Here is a 20,291-nt window from a genome sequence, read left to right as displayed (position 1 = left end):
TTCTTCAGTAATTTCTCTATGGATTTCTTCAGGGATTTCTCTAGGGACTCCTCCAGCAATTTCTGAAGAGATTGATCTGAGAATTCATCAGTGACTTCCTCAGGAATTCCTTTCAATTGTTTCAGGTTTTCTCCAAGAATTTGTTAATGAAAAAATCCAGAAACTCTCCTAGGTATTTAGTCCTTTGGGATTTCTCCAGAGATTTTCCTAGTCAGATGTATGAGTTCTGCTGTACAGAGCTTAAGAAATCTGAGGGATGTACGGCACCCACTCCAGTTTGTTTACAAAACAAAAAAGTTCCGATTTTGTCATCCCAAAACTCCAACAGAGGTTGACAAAATCAGGTCATCATTGTAATACGTACAAGATAGTTATATTCACACAAATAGTTATTTATGTGACGAGTTGCAAAAAGTTGATTTATTCAGCACGAGTCGCACATTAATCAAACGAGGCTCACCGAGTTGGATAAATACGAAAAGTGCTGAAAAAAATCTAGTTTTGCAACGAGGTCCATACGCAATTTTATGCAATGATTTTTTCATAATGCAACTCATTTAAGTTGCATAATGTTCATAAAACAACTCAAATTAGTTGCATTATGAACATTATGCAGCTATTTCCCATTACACAACTAATTTCAGTAGCATTATGAATCGATACGGAAAAGTTGGTTATTATGATACTGAAATGGTAGTATAAAATTGAAATTATGACACTGAATTGCATAAATTACTTTATTGATTCCTAAATCAGTTGTCCAGTGTTGCTCGATGTTGCTGTAAAAGCTAATCCATACATACATACATTTATTTGTTCAACATCATTAAGGCAAGACATAATCAACAATAGTACGCCACAATACTCGGTTTGTGGCTGCCGCTCTCCATCCTCGGTCGCGCCCAATGCTCGCCAAGTCACGCTCCACCTTATCCGCCCATCGTGCTCTTTGCGCTCCACGCCTTCTTGTGCGAACCGGATCAGTTGCAAACACCAGCTTTGCAGGGTTGTTGTCCGGCATTCTTGCAACATGCCCTGCCCACCGTATCCTTCCGGCTTTGGCCACCTTCTGGATGCTGGGTTCACCGTAAAGTGCAGCGAGCTCGTGGTTCCTTCTCCGCCACACACCGTCGCTCGAAAACTCCGAGTGCTTGCAGGTCCTCCTCGAGCATGGTCCATGTCTCGTGCCCGTAGAGGATTACCGGTCTTATTAGCGTTTTGTACATGGTGCATTTGGTGCGTGGGTGAATCTTTTTCGACCGCAGTTTCTTCTGGAGCCCGTAGTAGGCCCGACTTCCGCTGATGATGCGCCTCCGAATTTCTCGGCTCACGTTGTTGTCAGCCGTCAGTAAGGATCCGAGGTAGACGAATTCCTCCACCACCTCGAAAGTATCCCCGTCTATCGTAACATTACTACCCAGACGGATCCGGTCGTGTTCGGTTCCGCCTACTAGCATGTACTTTGTTTTTGAGACATTCACCACCAGTCCGACCTTTGCTGCTTCGCGTTTCAGGCGGGTGTACAGTTCTGCCACCGTTCCAAATGTTTTAGCGATAATGTCCATGTCGTCCGCAAAGCACACAAATTGGCCGGATTTCGTGAAAATCGTTCCCCGGCTGTTGAGCCCGGCTCGTCGCATCACACCTTCCAAAGCGATGTTGAAGAGTAGGCATGAGAGTCCGTCACCTTGTCGCAGTCCCCGGCGAGATTCGAATGAACTGGATAGTTCACCCGAAACCCTTACGCAGTTTTTGCACAAAAGCTAATCCAACGGATCACATATACCTAAAGCATTCCGAAATTATGGATATACTTTCACTGGACACTTTTTAATTTTTAAGCATACACTTTGTAGCTTTTTTTCACGCGATTAAATATAGACTTATTGAGCCATGTAAAAGTTTTTTCTTATTTTAAAATAACACAATGCGGCACAAATAAGCTGAGGGCTACAAGTCTCGATAATAAAGATAAATAATAATAATAATAATAGAACAGCGCCAAAACGAGAATCGCCCCTCAATTAGCCTCACTTTCTATATGTACATGATTATTCTATCTTTTCCTTGACTCCCACGCTTTTTGGTCAACAATTATAATCTTTCTAATCCAATTAATTCGACTATTCTGTAATCCTTCTGCAGCACCGATCCCACAGTCCAATAATTATTTGACGTGGAAAATTAATTACCATCAATTTCCCCTTCGTACAAATCTATCTTTCACTAAATGTGATTAAATTTGAAATTCATACACCTTTTACGAAGCCTACGGTCACCACGTGCCAACGGTGGCAGCTATCTTCCAAACAACAAAGGTGTTGAATCCCGACTGTCATTAGGACTAATCATCCCTTTCCCTTTGGGCGAAGGCAAAACTTTGCTCCGCCAATTTATTGAATTGGAAAATAGCAAATAGGGGGAAAATCGTGTCTGATCATCGCATGACGACGTGACGGCACTAATTGACACGGGGGATGTTGTGGGAAAGTAGTAAGTTGTTGAAGTTTGTCCATTCAGGTTTCGATGGGTTCCGGAGTGAATCCTGGGGATTAAAAGGATTGCAATTTATTATACTTTGTTGTAATCAAACCATTATGAATTGGTTCAGTCTATGGTTGAAAAGTATGAGAACGAGAAGGAGGATGGAACAACGGATGAATCTGCAAAAAAAATCTCACAAAATGAAAATAGTGGAAATTAGATTTCAGCAATTTGCTCCAGTTTTGCTTCTGCGAAATTGCTGCAGATTTGGTACGCCATGTGCTACAGAGCTAGGAACGAAAGGAAAAACAGTAGAAAACTTGTGAGATTGTGCGCGAGCTCCACCCTCCACCAACCGATTTCGGTCTCTTGAACCAGACCAAAGGGATAGCCATTTCAACCCAAACGAGACCATGGGATGTGATAACACTGCAGATGAAATCGGAAATATGGATTCAACTTTATGTGTGAGCTGCTGCAAAAGCACCCGAGGAAAATGGTAGAAAGCAAAACTTCGCCAAAGATTCTATTGCTCTCGTTTATACGATTTGACCTTTTTCCTCGGCCCCATCCGGATCGCCACTGATTCGAGACCGTTCCGGTCGAATGACCCCGGCTCCAATGCCTGTTGGAATCGTTTTATTTCACTCCCACCACGCTGCAATCCGAGGCCAGGAAAAAAAGTAAAGCTTTCCCTTTAGTTATGTGTGTATGTTATTGGTCTGGAGTACGAGATTGCTACTACATTCCGCATTTCCACATTCTCGAACCTTTGGCCGGGAATCCGTTCTGAATTTCACACAGACAGTTGCGCGCACATTCGCAACAATAGCGTTGCCAGATCGGAGACCCAGAATGTCTGCCCTCGGTGTGTATGTGGGTGGTTTTCAGCACCGACGAAACTGTTACACTTTTTTATGGCCCACTTTTGGAAGATTAATGAAATCTGAGAGTTGGTGTGGTGGAAAAAGCTGTACACACTTTGGGCTCTTTCCGGATGAGATTTTGGAAAATCTCCTCAGCCCCAGTTGACGGAGCTCAACACGCGCGCCGGCCAGTCAGCCATCATAAACTCGTAAAAAGTGTACGTTTATGACGGTCTCTCCGATGGTTGTATGGTTTGGTTTGGCAAGATTTCAGGAGGATCATCAGCAGCTTCGTCAAACGGCGACGGCCGACAACAGTGATGCGATGGTTTATTCAAGTGGAACAATAAATGGTTCCGCTTACGTGCCTTTGACTGTGGCTATCAACGCAAAAATCTTTCGCTTCTCGGGAAGTTTAATGATTCTTGTTACAGAAATCACAAGCCTTATGTTGGGATAACTACGAGTGTAAGGAAGTTGTTTCTAGTTTCATTTTTAATTGAACAAGAGTTGTTTGAAGTGTGATAATGAAGTGGATCTGTGTAGCTTGAAAGTTGGGAGCAATACTACGAAGAACGCTTGAACAATACAGGGTGTTAGGTTCACGAGTGCAAACTTTTTAAAGGGTGATAGAGGACCATGAATGGTGAAAAAATTGTTCTACGCATATAGTCAAATCTCAACCGTTACGTAGTTATTGAACTCCCCATGTTTTTGACTCCTATTGCCTTAACTAGCTGTAAATTTGAAATGGTCAAACTTATCGCAGTTTTTTTTAACCTTTTTCGAAAGATTATTGCATTTTCTATCAAATGGCATCTTTGAATCTATTGGTTTAGTTAAATAACTAATTTCTTTAAAACAAAATAGCTAAAAATAGTGTGTTTTAATTTGTTTATGTCAATTATCTTTGAAACATGCGTAATAAATTAAAATTCTTTCTTTGGCAAAGTTGTGACCCCTGTTCCACTCTACAATTCGTTCTTTGACGCCAAACTTCTAACTCTTATCATTTTCTTGCAATTTTAATTTAAATGTGCGGCACAGTGCGCAAAAAAGTGCTTACCATGACGATTGCAAGTTTATGATCTGAAATGCGATGTTTAAATTGAAATTGCAAGAAAACAAAAAGAGATAGAAGTTTGATGTCAAAGAATGAATTGTAGAGTGGAACAGAGGCCACAACTTTGCCGAAGAAAGAATTTTTAATTATTACGCATTTTTCAAAGATAATTAACAAAAACAAACTAAAACACACAACTTTTAAGCTATTTGCTCTAGAAAACTTAGTTATTTAACCCTAAAAGGGATACCTGGGGTCCATTGGACCCCAGGCGCCTTTCAGAGCTCGTCTTTGATGGAACACACTCAGCGAGGTGACGAAACTGAGGCCATGAAGGATCCCTTTTAGGGTTAAACAAACCAATCGGTTCAAAGATGTCATTTGATAAAAAAAACTCAATTATCTTTCGAATAAGGGTAAGAAAACTGCGATAAGTTTGACCGTTTTAAAGTTATAGCCAGTTAAGGCAATAAGAGTCAAAAACATGGGGAGTTCAATAACTTCGTAACGGTTGAGATTTGACTATATGCGTAGAACAATTTTTTTCACCATTTATGGTCCTCTATCACCCTTTGAAAAGTTTGCACTCAGGAACCCAACACCCTGTATACTAGTCACGAAGCGTTGACAATAGGTGATCTAATATGTGATAACAATGAAGGGCTGCTGTTTGACTGTATCTGCAGTGTGAAAAAGATAAAAAGTCATAATTGTTGTTTTCATGACCCCGATAATTAGCAGGTAATAACTCATTATTAACTCTTGATCTGCCAAACTAGCACACCGAAGGTCAAACTAGTGTATTTTAACAAACACTGAATGTCATGACAAATAACATACTACATTACATCGCACTGTCAATCGCAAAATATAACGCCACATATCATATTATAGTCTCTCAAATAAACGTTTATCGCCTCCAGATGTGTACGCATCCCAAGTAACATTTTAAGTTTTGTTCGGTTCTATACGAGATCTTCATTTTCAATTTTGTAAAACTGATTTATACATCAAAACCTCTTGATATCCTCTTTAAGAGCATCTTCCGGCTAAGTGGACCACTCTCGGAAAGGTTTTGCAAACCACATTAAGACTTGCAATAAAACTGTTTTAAAACCTTGTTGAAAATTTTTCCATTCTGGAAAAAAGGTTATGATGATTGTTGTTGTTTTTATTTCAACAAAAATTATGACAGCTCAAGATGCAGAGAAGCTTCTTCGATGGCACGTAAAGTTCAGGAGGATACATTATTCGTAAGTAGAAAGCGATCATTTCAAAGTAATATTTTAGCAGTTATTATGTTGGTATGCTTATGCGCATTCAATTTTACCGTAAATATTGGGGTTGCAGAAGCATAAATTTAATGCGCTTCGAAAAAAGTGAATATAATCATCTTGAGATGAAATAAATCAACTTGTTAATTCAGTAAAACTATCTTGAAGCACAAGAAAACTCAGCTGAGAAAGATTTTTTACGTGGGCATGTTATTGAAATGGCGGCAAACTATCAATTCATTGCTAATTTGAGTAAAATAAATAATTTTCAATTCACGTCAGCTAATTTTTCAATATGGCGACGACCATAATTAGCGAAAATAAAACGAAAGCAATTTTGCTTTTATGATGACCGCAATAAACCAAGCAGTGTCGTAGTTTCTGCTTTTCACCAACAGATTGCGTTACTAATCGAACGGATCGCCATCTGCGTAATAATAAATGCCAGAAGGTTTACATATCGGAGAGTTTTGTTTACTCTTGAAATCTGGCTTTATAGATATCTTCAAGTATACTATAAAACATTTTATGGATGGTTTTTATAAAAGTAGTCATAAAACTGTGTGTTTTAATTGTTGCTGTAATAAATCCCTGATAAAAATCAAACAAAACCAATCTGCAATGGAATTATTACTTGGGATACGTATAACAAGGTTATAACCTTCATTATTCGTGAAAATGGGGTGTCTGGGTAATGCCTATAGAGTCGATTTTGGTCTGCATCAAAATTCTCCTTAAGTACTTGAGTAGATCGCTTCCACATAAACTGATGATTATTCTGCTTCATCAATTGTTGCACTTATCAAATTCAAATTCTAATTAAAGTCAGTTAATAAGAAACCTTGTAATAAACATTCAATACCATTTTCTCCCTCAGTCTTGAGAGGAGTGGACACTTCAGAAGCTCAGGGTATTATTTTGGAAAATCTTCTATGGATTTGTTCAGAAATTTATCCATGTATTTCTTCAGATATTCAACCAGAACTTCCATTGATGGTTTTTTTTAATCCTTAAGAGATTCGGATTTTTTTTCTCTAGGGATTGCATCAAAAACTCCTTCAGGGATTCCTTCTTAAATTTCGCTAGGGATTTCTTTAGAAAATTTCCAATGAATTGCTCCAAAAGTTCCTCCATGAGTTTATTCTTATTTAATTTCTTATTTATTTATTACATCAACAGGCATGGTATAGCCCCAATGATGGGTATTCGGAAAGTCCTTCGTTGTTCGCTTCAGAAATCATTCTAAAGATTCCTCAAAAGCTTCGGCATGGATTCTCTAAAAAGCTTTCCATGGATTTTCACAAAATTCTTCCAGTGATTTTTTTCAGAAATTCTTTCAGATTATAGCCTTAAAAAATCAGAAATTCAAAAATTTCTTCGGAAATTTCTCCAAGGATTCCTTCAAAATATCCGTCAAAGATTCCTTCAGCATTTCTTTTAAAGATTTTTTTTTTCAGAAACCATCTACGAATGCATCATTGTTGAAGGAAAACCTTCAAGATAATTACTCCCAAGCTTTCTTTAGATATTCTCTAGAGATTCCACCAGAAATTCTCCAAAGGATTCCTTCCAAAAATCTTCCTTGGACTCCTTCAGAAATTACTCTATAAATAAGTTCGTAAAATCCTTTAATTATTTCTTCAGCGATTCCTTCAGAAATTCGTATAAGCGCTCTCTAAGAAATGTCTCGATTCATTCAGATATTCATGTAAGAATTAATTTTTGAAATTTCTTCGAAGATAACTTTAGAAAGTCTTTTATGAATTGTTTACGAAATTCTTACAGGGTTTAGTTTAAAAAACCTTTTAGGGGTTTCTATGGAAAATCCTTCTATGGTGACCATTAGACATTCATTTAATAATTCGTTCAGAAATTGTCTAGTGCTTTATTCATTATGTCTTCCAGAGATTCCTTTGGGAAACAGGTATTCGTTCACTAACTCCACCAGAGATTTCTTCAGAAATTTCTTCAGGACAGGAATTGCGAAGATAATTTCCAAGTCATTTCTTTGAAAACTCTGAAAGAAATTCCTCTAGAGGTTTTTGCGAAATTTCCCGTGCCCACACCATGAACATTCCTTTAATCACGAACCATCACTCTTTTAGCTTAGATGCCAATTAACAACACACCTGCGTTTGAGCGAATTGTTTTAATTTGAAGCCGAAACTTCCTGTGGTATTGTTGTCATGTTTCAGAATCTAGATAAAAATAAGCAATCATAAAAAATAATAACAAGAAACGGGCTCACCAGCGCTTTGCGCGAAAATCGTCTTTACACTGTTTGCGTCGTTGTCACACAAGATATCAGTGCTGACTGAAGTGCGTGCGAATCGCAGAAAAAAATGAGACGGCGAACATTGAAGAATCCCACTTCTCCAAGCATCTCTTTCATACTGACTCTCATTAAGTGAATAAAATCACGAATACGTTTTCTACTAAGTCAGTGGCATGATGAATTTGTTTCAGATTCTTATTGGATTACCGAAATCTTCATTATTTTATAATGAAAAGAGGGTTGTTTGTAAATGTGATTAAATTTCATTCATTTTAAAAACAGAACAACCATTTGCAGTCTATGTTTTGGAAAAAATTCAAAATTCTGTTGATTGCAGAATGCATTGCATGAAATTACCTTTTTTTCGCAACAGAATCTTTGCCGAGCAAACCTGAAACGCAATATCCATTAAAATGCTTGCCTCCAAAATCGTCATTCCTCAAAATTGTCTACATTTTACGACCGAAATAAAAATCAGAATCGTAACCTGCCACGCAGAATTATGCGAAGTGTTCTGGAATTCCATCACATCCAACCGGTGACGATGGTTAATCATTCACGGACCGTGCCTATAAAACTCTTAAACCATGAACCAAAAAGCACAATAAAATCCTTCTCAGCTCCCAACTCAAGCTTCAACATCCTGCCGAATAAAACGTCACACAAGGAAAAAAAAAAGTAGAACGAAAGAAAATCAGAATAAAGATTTTCATGGAGCATGCCATTATTATTATTATTATTCGTGGCTATAAAAAAACGCTTTCATTTCTCGTTTCGTAGCAAAGAGCCACTGACAGCTCTCCTCAATTTCCTTCCTTTGTTTACGACGCCCTCAAATGAAAATCGGGGCAGAATCATTTTCCATGCCCATACAAAAGCTGAGAAAATGAAAATCTGGTCCATGCTGGGGGGAAGCATACCTAGCTAGAGAACAAAGCAATCGTTGGCTGGCTGACGGGACGGCCGGCGACACCAATCTCAGCAAAACGGGAGAGAACGCAGAGAGCGAAGCACAGAGTTCGCTCAACTACAACAACGACCGCGTGCGTGCACGGCACAGTCCCACACCAGAAGGGAGAATAATCAAATTATTCGAATCCTTCCTCATATCGACTAAATTTTTCATTGGCTGGCGGGCTGAGATTTTGCGACGCCCACGCGCACTCACACATACACACAAACACGGGTCGATTCGTTGTTTGGCCTGTTGGCATGACAACCACCTGCAAGACGGTGAGCACGTGATTGTTACGGTCTCGCTATAGTAAAGAGAGGCGTCAAGCAACGCGTGTAGCTCACTTGAGCAGAAACTCTTGGACGCGTCAAAAGACGCGTGCTATGATATAGTGAAGAGTTTTTGCAAGCTACTCTTGCATTCTTTGCCAGCTACAATTTACTGCAAAACATTTGAAAAGAGTTTATTTTTAAATCGTTAGGCCGGAATAAATATTAATTTCATCTTTTGTCACAGCGCTCTTGGATTGGTCAAGGGAGGGTGGGGGGAGGGGAGTGGGGGGGGGGGTTGATAAATAAATGTAAAAATTAAAAACTCGTCAGTATTCAAAAAAATAAAAACTTTCTAAATTATTCAAAAAAAAAAATTAAATATTTTTATCTCCTCGAACCTTGGAACTTGTACGAATTTTTTTTTATTTCCCCCTTCAAGAATTTTGGAAATTTTCGAGGGAAAGGGGGGTGGTGACAAAAGAAAAAAAAAGTCACTTTGTTTTTATCACTTTGTTTTTATACAGCTTCATTTGTTGGTCCCATAGCGGTTTTCTCGAAAACACGAGCGAAATCAGAGCTTCCACATCAATAGCCATTTTGATGAAAATCAAACACAAGCGGCAAAAGCGTCCACACGCGCGTGAAAGCACTTGACCGAGTGGTTGGACGCATGAAAAGACGCTTTGCAACGCGCTCACTATGACAGGTATGTGCGTCTTGTCAAATGTTTTCTAGGTACGCTCAGCAAAACAGCTCCCACGCGCACACACACTCTCTCGCACACTCCTCTCTTTACTCTTAACTATAGCATCGCCCTTAGTAGAAAAGAAAATGTCCCAAACGTACCTAGCGTCTTTTGGATGCACAAGATGAATGATTTGATTTGGATTAGTTACTGTCCTTTGATTATTCATAAATATGCTTTCACTAACAACCACGTGATGGCGTATTATGATTTGGTGGACCAAAATATTAATTGCAATATGTTGGTCGTAATTCTAAAGCTACATCCATCTCAATTTAAAACTTGCTGCTCAATCGTTATTTGAACAAATAATTTGATTTGGATTGCGAAGAATTTGACCGACTTTATGAATAAACTCCTACGATCAAATCATAATTTTTGAATTTGTACCATAGTGTCCACTTATATTTTGAACATCATCAGTTTAAAAAAAACACATTCGTAGGGACTACTCCCTTTTATTTATCCAAAATACACTTTTAGTTATACACTTTTGTAACGAACTTATTCCTTGGTTAACTATTCACTCTGTTCACAACCGCGACACTGCATAAAAAGGGTCTTGCCTCTACCGATTTCTCACTTGAACTATGTTCCATAGTGTCACCTAGACGGTGTGCTGTGAATGGAATTAAGGTTGTGCCCGAAATAGACGTGGACTTGACGAAAATAGAATTCAAGGGACAATTATTCAATATTATTGTTTTAAGGACATTGTAGTTCTTCTTCAATATTGTATATTGTATACGATATGAGAGCTAATTTATAAATTTGTAATTTATATCAACTTGAGGCGAGGAGCAAGAATAAATTCGACCATTTTTTGCCGGTGTTTACATAGACGGGAATTAGATAATTGTTATTTATGTAACGAGTTGCAAAAAGTTGATTTTTTCAGCACTGGTCGTACATTTATTGAACAAGGCTTGCCGAGTTGGATAAATACGAAGAGTGCTGATAAAATCGAGTTTTGCAATGAGTTCCATACAAAATTTTTTGCAATTTCTCATCGTAATAGGCTGTTTTACCTCACGCAAATCTGACAGGAAAAGGCCTACTTTCCCACACCAAACACTGTAATGGTTCATTACAGCACTGATTTGCGTTGCGTAATGAACCATTACAGCACTGTTTTCAGTTTTGATCAACTTCTTGATGCTTTGTGGACGCAGTTTTGAAAAATTGTGACAGCTGCACAGCATAACCTGCTATGATCAGATTTTCTTAAACATTGCTATGATCATCAGTGAGCAGTTCGTTGAAAAAGTTTTGCTAAAAACTATCCTCAAACGGAAATTATGAACTTGCAAAAAATATTGTACACAACTCGGTGCAGAACTCGATTTTTACAGCACTCATCGTAATTATCCAACTCGGCAAGCCTCGTTGGATAAATGTACAACTCGTGCTGTAAAAATCGTCATTCTGCACCTTGTTGCGTAAACTACTATTATGCAATGATTTTTTCATAATGCAACTCATTTGAGTTGCATAATGTTCATAATGCAACTCAAATGAGTGGCATTATGAACGTTATGCAACTATTTTTCATTATGCAACTCATTTCAATTGCATAATGAACCGGTACGGAGAAGTAGGTCATTATGATACTGAAATGGATAGTATTAATAAGAAATTATGACACCGAATTGCATAAAAGCTCTATATTTTATGTATAAATGAGATCCCTATAATATTGTATTATAACTTGCGCGCCCTGAAAATCACTATAAGTATTTACCAGATAAAGAAACCAGTTCAACAAACACGTTACATTCATTTTTTCTCTCTCTTCTCTTCCAGGTGAAAAACCGCACAAATGCCAGGTATGCGGCAAAGCGTTCAGCCAAAGCTCGAATCTGATAACCCACTCGCGGAAGCACACCGGCTACAAACCGTTCCAGTGCGAGCTCTGCCACAAGGCATTCCAGCGCAAGGTGGACCTCCGGCGGCACAAGGAGACCCAGCACACGGAGACGCGAGCCCTGGTCAACTAACCAATGGCCCTGTCGGAATTCACCATTTGCTCTCCACCACCGCTGGCGCCATCGTCGTCGACAACGTCGTCTTCGTCGCTAGTTGGAACCACCACCGGCCTGCCACAGATATCTGCCGTGACTTCGCTGGTGGATGCTGGGAGTGGAGCTGTGGGGACCGGTGGTCTCGACGGTGGCAGTTTTCTACTGCCAACGTCTTTGACCACCGGCGATGGTGAATTCATTGTGATTGACTGATTGAAACGTGCTATCGAAGGCATCGTTAAGACAAAATCAAAACTATCAAAAGACGAAGAATGATTTGTGACTAATGTAGAATCAATATTGCGTAGGTGTTAGCTGTGTATAAAAAAACTGTATATAGCTTAGAGAACTGACCTAGATGAATATTAGAAAGTATACTTTCCTTCTGTTGTGTATTGTTTTTGGTTGTAAAACTTATCTTTAATCCGTACTTGTTCACTATTTTAGCTAGGGAAATCCAATTATCTCATAATGCGCTGTTCCAAAGTGAAAAACTCCATACCTTCGTGCAGAAGTGCGAAGTCGTGAATGGACTCCAATCTCTCCTTGTTTTGACACTGTAAATACATATGGAGCGCCAAATTTGACCATGTTTGTAAAAATCTATAGCTGCAGTAAACCTAAGAATCATTGTATCAAAAATCTCCGGGACAAAGACTACATCGGAAAATAAACTTTAATGTGCAATTTTCATAAAGCCAAAGAATTGAATCGTGGTTCATCTTATTCTTCGAAAGCCTTATGCGGATACCTCATGTCATCCTATTCTGCTACCAGAAACTAATTTTAATTATCATCTATGAACCGCACCAGTCGGTAGCAGTGCGCGAAATATTATTTATGACTGCGAAAAATATTTACGATTATTTGCACTGCAAGTTGAACTATCAGCACACGCCTCTCATTTGCTTGGATTAGGGAGGACAATAAAATGTTCACCCAGGAAACTATTTCCCCCATTTCGCCATTGTTCAAATTCAAAGTTCGACCGCAATAGGCCGAGCCTCTTTTCGGAACGTAGGTAACGTGCGCCGATGATCCCATGCATGGACGCTGTTACGTTGTTGGTCTTCCGGCCGGAGGGTTTGTCGAACCCATAAATTTGCGGTATTTATAAGGCAACATGAGAGCGTGTGTGCGCTTCTAAAGGAATTGTTTCCTTCGGCCGGAAACAAGAAGAGTAAGCAGGTTTCATTTAGGAAGAACAAGACGATGACCCTTACGGGTCGTGCTTGCAGAAGTGAAACCGGAATGCATTGAATGTGGTCGGAGATTGGACAGCAAGGTTTGGAAACTGTAGAGTAATTGAATTATGGCTTTAATTACATATTTGGTTTGTTGAAAATGTTGGTCTTATGGTTAACCCTCTAATACCCAACCCCGCCTTTAGACGGGGTACAGTTTGAGCATTTTTATAATTTTTGCTTCGTGGAAAATCAAAATTTTAATATTTTTGGCTGATATTTGAGACTGTTTTGTATAATGGTATTTGGTGTATTTTGAAGCGTTTTTACATTTTAAAAAAAATCATTAAAAATTGATGTTTTAGTCACCTTTTAGAAGTCATTGTTTATTTTGTACTGAATCGCCACAATTAACACTTTTTTATTTTTTCCCAAATCATTCTATCCTAGTTTAATAGTTGAGGGAAATCGAATACACTCTAAAATTATTTTCCTTAAAATTACACGGAATATAGAATTTCCTATGTAAAAAATTGAAAATAAAAATATTTCAACAATAGTCATAAAATCTCAATATGTTTTTATCTCGAAAAATCCGTACTCCAAATACGCTTCCAGGAAAAATAAAAAAGTGTGGGAATGTTCAAAAATAAAAATTAGAAAAATCAAAAACTGAAATTCACGAAATCGAGAATTGATGAGAATCATCTTCCAAAACATGTTTAAATCGATTTTAGATGACGAAAAATAATATTTAGACGAAAATCAAAAATTTGGGTATTAGAGGGTTAAGTTACTTCATTATAAGAATTCGAAAGAAATCCTTACAAAGTTCCATAAAGAACAATATTTCTTCTCTTCGTTTAGCTTTAATAGGAAGCACTCGGTGAAGTGTTAGATTGTACGTAATGAGCTGAATGTTGGGATGGCGAGATGATAAATTCATAGTGCCATTGCAGATACATAATGAACTGATTCAATAGCGTAGGGGGGGGGTGCCGGGGCCCGTGGCGTAATTGGTCACACGTTCGCTTCATATGCGGATGGTCATGGGTTTGATTCCCAGCCCCGGCACTTGCAATTTTTCGTCAGTTGCTTTTCCCCCGAGAGCACCTGACACTGACCCTCTTCTGAGCCCCATGACTCAAACGGATCCGGATACCTGGACACCGGCGAACTGCTACTCATAATGGACCCCCAATCGGACTGGAAAGGAACAACAGCCATCCATCATCATCCTTGTGCTCATCATTCTACTAGGTATGAAGAAGAAAAAGTGAAAGCAGCAGAAAGGCACCAGTTCGATAAAGTAGAATAGAATCTAGGCACTGTACAAAATGTAAGTGCAGCTGTCAATTGAAATTGCTCAGTGGACAATAGAGCTGTTAATTAGGTTAAGTGATTAAGAATTAATAGCGTAGGTATTTTGATTTCTTGCCGGATTGAATGTCATATTAACAAAACTTAGGAACACTAGGGTCTTGTACCATTTGGGCCTATTTGGGCACTTTGCACCTATTTTGGGCACTTGTCACTATAACTATACCGTGTCCAATAAGTTCTCATACAAAATCAAATTGAATTCATTTCACATCTGTAATAAGGATTTTAAAAGTAAATTTATTTGTTGAAAGGCCAACTAACACTGAACATATACACTGTATTATACAGCATATGTTTTGGAATTACCTGTCCTTTATCCTTTCCTGTCGATCGATTATGTGTCGTAAGTCCATTTCAGCTGGCACGCACGTCATTTCATGGCACTTCGCCTCATTTTAACGAGTAATGGATGCACTGCATGTCATATTTGTAGATATAAGTAAACTTGTAACACACCTCGATGATAATAGCGAAAATAATAAGGAACACGTAAAAAAAAGTCTGGAAGAGAAAGCAACTTTTGGAAATTTGTTACAATGTATCACTAAAATAACTAAAACAGACGCTATGGAATGAACAGGTAGCGCCACCGTAGCCTTATGTGTTTGACATAACACCACTGCTGTCACAATGGTAATGTCCATATATTGTGGCGCCTCTGTTTACATGCACTAAACGCTACAAAAGTTAGTTTCATTGATCCATTCATCAATAAATATTTGTAACTGGTTTCAATTTAATTTTAAAGGGTTTCAACTACTAATCAACTTTTGACAAATCGCCCCCTTGTTAGAATTTTCGCCCCCCAATTATGAGTTTTCACTATATCGCCCCCTTCGATGTGGTTTTCGCCCACTTTGGGAATCACTGATCTACACCGATTGCTTCCAATAGGACAGATCGGTGAAGTACTAGATTTGTAGTAATGGGTAATGGGCTGAATTTTAGTATGGTGAGAAGGTCAATTCTCCTTTTCTGCAATGAAATGGTGCAAAAAGCGTGGGTATTATTATTCTTTGCCTAATTTGATGTTATTTGAGCAGAATATTAGGCAACAGTGTTGTTGTTTTCTCAATTTCTTGCAACATAAACAACATGGGGTTTTTTACCCCATTTCCGGCACCACATGTAAACAAAATTATTTATAACTTAAATTCACAATGAAACGACTGTTTCCAACCACTTCTTCCGTCTGAATCAGATACCTTATTGATTGAACTTGTTGTTAACAGTGATTGTTGTGAAGATTTTCTGCCGAAAAGTTGATTTTAAGCGAGTTTACTGCACATAGTCCAGCATCAATTCTCGGCACCAGTGCCGAACTTGCAGCACAATCAAATGGGAAATCACTTCGGCACCCATCTTTGTGCTGCCGAAGTGCACCCGTCTGCGAGTAATATTTGTTTTGAACACTTGTGCGGCTTCAGAGTGAAAGAGTAGCTCATTGACTGTGGATTCCGTTGCGAAAGGTTGCGGGAGTCGATTACCTACGGAAGGGCGTTTGGAAAATATGCGACAAGTGATATTTTGATTTGCTTTGCTGCGAGGTGCCGGAAATTGACGCGGGTGCCCAAGTAGTTCGAAACCCTAGTTATCGAAAGTTTCATAATACCCACGCTTTTTGCACCACTTCTTTGCAGAAACGGAGAATTGACCTTCTCACCATACTAAAATTCAGCTCATTACTACAAATCTAGTACTACACCGAACGTGCCCCATTCCTGCTGCAGCAACTGTCTACTTAACATGGGGAGCGGACCTGGAGTGATGGTTAGAACACTTGACTATCACGCCGAGGACCTGGGATCGAATCCCACTCCCGACAAACTCACAAAATATGAGTTCTTCCTTCGAAAGGGAAGTAAAGCGTGGGTCCCGAGATGAACTAGCCTAGGGTTAAAAATCTCGTTAATACAGATAAAAAGAAAGATAAAAAGAAAAAAACTTAACATGTCAAATTGAAGATCGAGAATGGTGAATAATCACACTAAAATTAGAAATTTTTCTCAATATCTTAGAAACCAGTAGAGATATCGCTTTAATGAGGAAATCTAGGTCGTGAGAACAGAGAACAGCATTTGAGATGGGGCCAAGGGGGTTTCCATAAACTTGCATAAACATAAAATACATAAACTTCCCAGAGAGTCCAAGGGTTCATTCAAATATTACGTAACGCAATATTTGGGGTCTCCAGTTAGCCTAGTGGTTAAGGCTATGAATCGCCAATCCGGAGACGGCGGGTTCGATTTCCGTTCCGGTCGGGAAAATTTTCTCGACTCCCTGGGCATAGAGTATATTGTACTTGCCTCACAATATACAAATTCATGCAATGGCAGGCAAAGAAAGCCCTTCAATCAATAACTGTGGAAATGCTCTGAGAACACTAAGTAGAAGCGAGGCAGGCCAAGTCCCAGTGGGGACGTTGAGCCATAAAGAAGAAGAAGAATAAGAAGAAGAAGTAGCGCAAAATTTGTCAATTTTCAACCCCCTTCCATTTTTGTTTGGGAAATTTTGAAATTTTGTATGAAGCGTTACGAACTACAAGATCCGCTACCTTCCCCCTTAACGTTAATATTTGAACAAACCTCAAAATGAGGGGTTCCAAGGGGCTTCAGAGGGTTGTTTCAGGGGTTTTCAGAAGTCTTTTAAGGGCGTTCTGTCAGATTTTGTTGACTTTTTAACGGGATTACGGGGAATTTATGGGTATTCCAATAGTATTATGGGGTTTCAGGGACGTTTCAAGGGGGTGGTAAGGGCAATTCAGGGGAACTCACGAGTCTTTAAAGGACGTTACAAGGGGTTTAAAGGGTTTTTCAAGGCATTTCAGAGACTTTCAGGGGTGTTTCAAGAGGTTTTCCTGAGCCTATTAAAGGTGTCCAAATGGATTTCAAATTGATTATGATGATTTCAAAGGTGTTTCAATGGAATTACAAATGTTTCAGGGGCGTTTTGAGGCACTCGATACAGTCAGTGCCGTTTCAAGTATACCCTTAAATCAAAGGCAATTTCAGGGGCATTTCAAACGAACTATAAATAGCATCTCGAGTTTTGAAGCGATGTTGCAGATTTCGATAATTTGGTACTACATTAGAAAAATAATGTTAGCGCTCTAATTTCTTCCGTGTTAACAATTTAAGGTTGTGTCAAAAGTAAATTATATAAGTCATGAACGCTCAAAATTGCATTGAATTCGGTTTATTGAATCCGGAGATATAACAGTTCTAAGTTGACTATCGGATAGTTAGTTAGGTCTTTTTCTAGAGTATTTCTAACTTCGTCTAGAATAGCTTGATTTCTCCCAAAATTGGACCATTGATACAAAACTAGTTGATCAACTTTTTTACAGTAAAATTACAGTAACAATCAAGGATGGAAATCTAGTGATCATGATCAGATTTCGAATGTGTCGCGGTCGAACGGCATCGCGCCATCATAGCAACAACGATAACATTGTGTCGTCAAGCATCATAACAAACTTCGGTCCGAGAAGAATGATTCGCTCGGCATGTGCGGGCGCGATGCGATCGTTATCATGAAGTCGAAATGATAAATTAGTGATTTCATTCACTTTTTGAGCATTCTTGGTGATTTAACTTCCAGATATGCTTATGAACGTATCATTTCGAATCATGAATGCGGCTTACGGGTGCATAAGTGGCAGAACAATGTGATGAATACAATTTATCATGACTTGTAACATGATCCGATAACGGGTCATCATGCGATAAAGCGTGCATCAGATGCTTTAATTGTTCTGTGATACGAGCACGGTGTGAGGCGTCGGCATCATGCTACCGCAAGAACAAGGCTATCTTGGATTATTCGTATCCTGTATCATTTATCGCTTGAAGTGATTTTCTGCCATCCTTGGTAACAATTTTGATTTGATGATGCACTTATCAAAAAGTTACAGCAATTTGACCATTGGTTGAAAAGTGAAAATTTCGCTTGTCCCGATCATTATGTCTATGCCCTGTATGATAGGATTTTTTGTGCAATCTTGACCCTCGAGCAATCGCTATATTTTGTACAACACGTTGAACCGCACGAGTTTCGGAAGGTTAAAATTACATTGCAGATATCTATTAGAAAATGTAAAGTAAAATTAAGCTTCGAGCGTGAATTGCACTCAGATATGTACTTGGGATGTGAGTAGCACGCCCAAGCAGTCTCGACTATCTCAGCTTGTTAAATAAGAAGCCAGTCAAAATTAAACAGCTTCTAACATAACGAACGAATTGCCTACCTGCCTTCACGGGCGTGCTGCTGTAGAGAGTACTGAGAGAGATAACATAGAAAACCGTCAAAGCTGTGAGCAGCCGTTCGGTTAGCTGAAGACGGAGAGTGGCATGGCATGATTTGTAGCAGTTGCATGAAAATTTCAAGCGAATTCGCTAGAAAATCTGTTAACAAGCTGCCTGACCAGCAGCGGTCTGCTCGGCTGACGTTAAATGCTGGTGATTTACAAATTACTGCCGCAAATTTCAGTTGATCTTCTTTTTACGTGCTGTTTAATTTTCATATTTTTTGCTGTGTAGCTTTCCCTCTTTTCATGCAGGGCCGAAAAATAGCATGCATCTCTCTCTTCTTGGCGTAACGTCCTCATTGGGACAAAGCCTGCTTCTCAGCTTAGTATTCTATGAGCACTTCCACAGTTATTAACTGAGAGCTTCCTCTGCCAATGACCATTTTGCATGCGTATATCGTGTGGCAGGCACGAAGATACTCTATGCCCAAGGAAGTCAAGGAAATTTCCTTTACGAAAAGATCCAGGACCGACCGGGAATCGAACCCGTCACCCTCAGCATGGTCATGCTGAATACCCGTGCGTTTACCGCCTCGGCTATATGGGCCCTTAAATAGCATGCATAAAATGAGGTATTAGTGTACTAGCAATAATGTTTACAAACCCGGGAAGGGGCAAAGAACAAACCAAAGACAAAATAATAACTTGTTTTGTCATCATTTCTCGTTTAACCATTCTTATGTTATTTATGAATAACACTAAATAATTCCCTAAGAACAAAAAAAGCTAAAGTTGTTATTTCTGAGTGATTATTGGATAACAATAATAATGGTAAAATATGCAATCAGGACAAAATACGTTCTTCTGAACATCCCAAGTAAAATAACATCTCAATGGCATATTTTGCAATCATAACTTATTTTATTACTGATGAGTTATTTGGTATTTTTGATATTTTGTCAAAATTAATAATAGGGGTACTCACTAAACCCGAGCAGGAATGAATAACTGACACATAACTGGAGCATACCAAAGTCAGGTATCATACCAAAACCAGGTATTGGTCGGTTGTCCAGGTATTGAAAATAACTTATTTTGGTATTTTGTAGGTATTGATAGAATACCTCAACCAGTTATTATTTTGGTTTTGAGGACTGATTGAGGTATTATTCAATTATGGAAAAATCACTATTTGTATGGAAAAATCGCTGATTATTATTTAGGTATTACCATACCTGAAGTCATTATTCGCGTGTTATGCACAGGAAACACAGCAGTTATTATTTCAGGTATTTTACCTCTTATGCAGGGCTTCTTAATACCTCATTCAGGTTGTAGGTATTTGATTTTCCATACCTGAGTTTGTTATTCTTCAGCTATTTTCTCCTGCTCGGGAACAGATTAAATTGCTGCGTAAGCCATGATTTTCTGCTTATTTCAAATATTTCATGATTTTGTGACTGAAATAATCAAAGATTGCCTTGGTGATCGCGACGTTTAATCAGTTTAATCAGTTTACGCTG

General features: G+C 38.7%; 1 protein-coding gene across 2 annotated transcripts in view; it reads left to right on the top strand.

Annotated features, from left to right (window-relative positions):
* The window catches only part of LOC115255089 (fez family zinc finger protein 1), a 249,498-nt gene extending 236,837 nt beyond the window's left edge, over window positions 1-12,661 (top strand). For both annotated transcript variants that reach the window (XM_062850207.1, XM_062850206.1), the window contains exon 8: window positions 11,738-12,661. In XM_062850207.1, the coding sequence (XP_062706191.1) occupies window positions 11,738-11,931 (194 nt within the window). In that variant the 3' untranslated portion in view covers window positions 11,932-12,661. The remainder of the gene's footprint in view (window positions 1-11,737) is intronic.
* The last annotated feature ends 7,630 nt before the right edge of the window (window positions 12,662-20,291 follow it).

The sequence above is a fragment of the Aedes albopictus genome, chromosome 2 (genome assembly GCF_035046485.1).
Source record: "Aedes albopictus strain Foshan chromosome 2, AalbF5, whole genome shotgun sequence".
NCBI classification, from domain to species: domain Eukaryota; kingdom Metazoa; phylum Arthropoda; class Insecta; order Diptera; family Culicidae; genus Aedes; species Aedes albopictus.
Note: the sequence above shows the minus strand (reverse complement) of the source record. Positions and strands in the feature narration are given on the sequence as shown.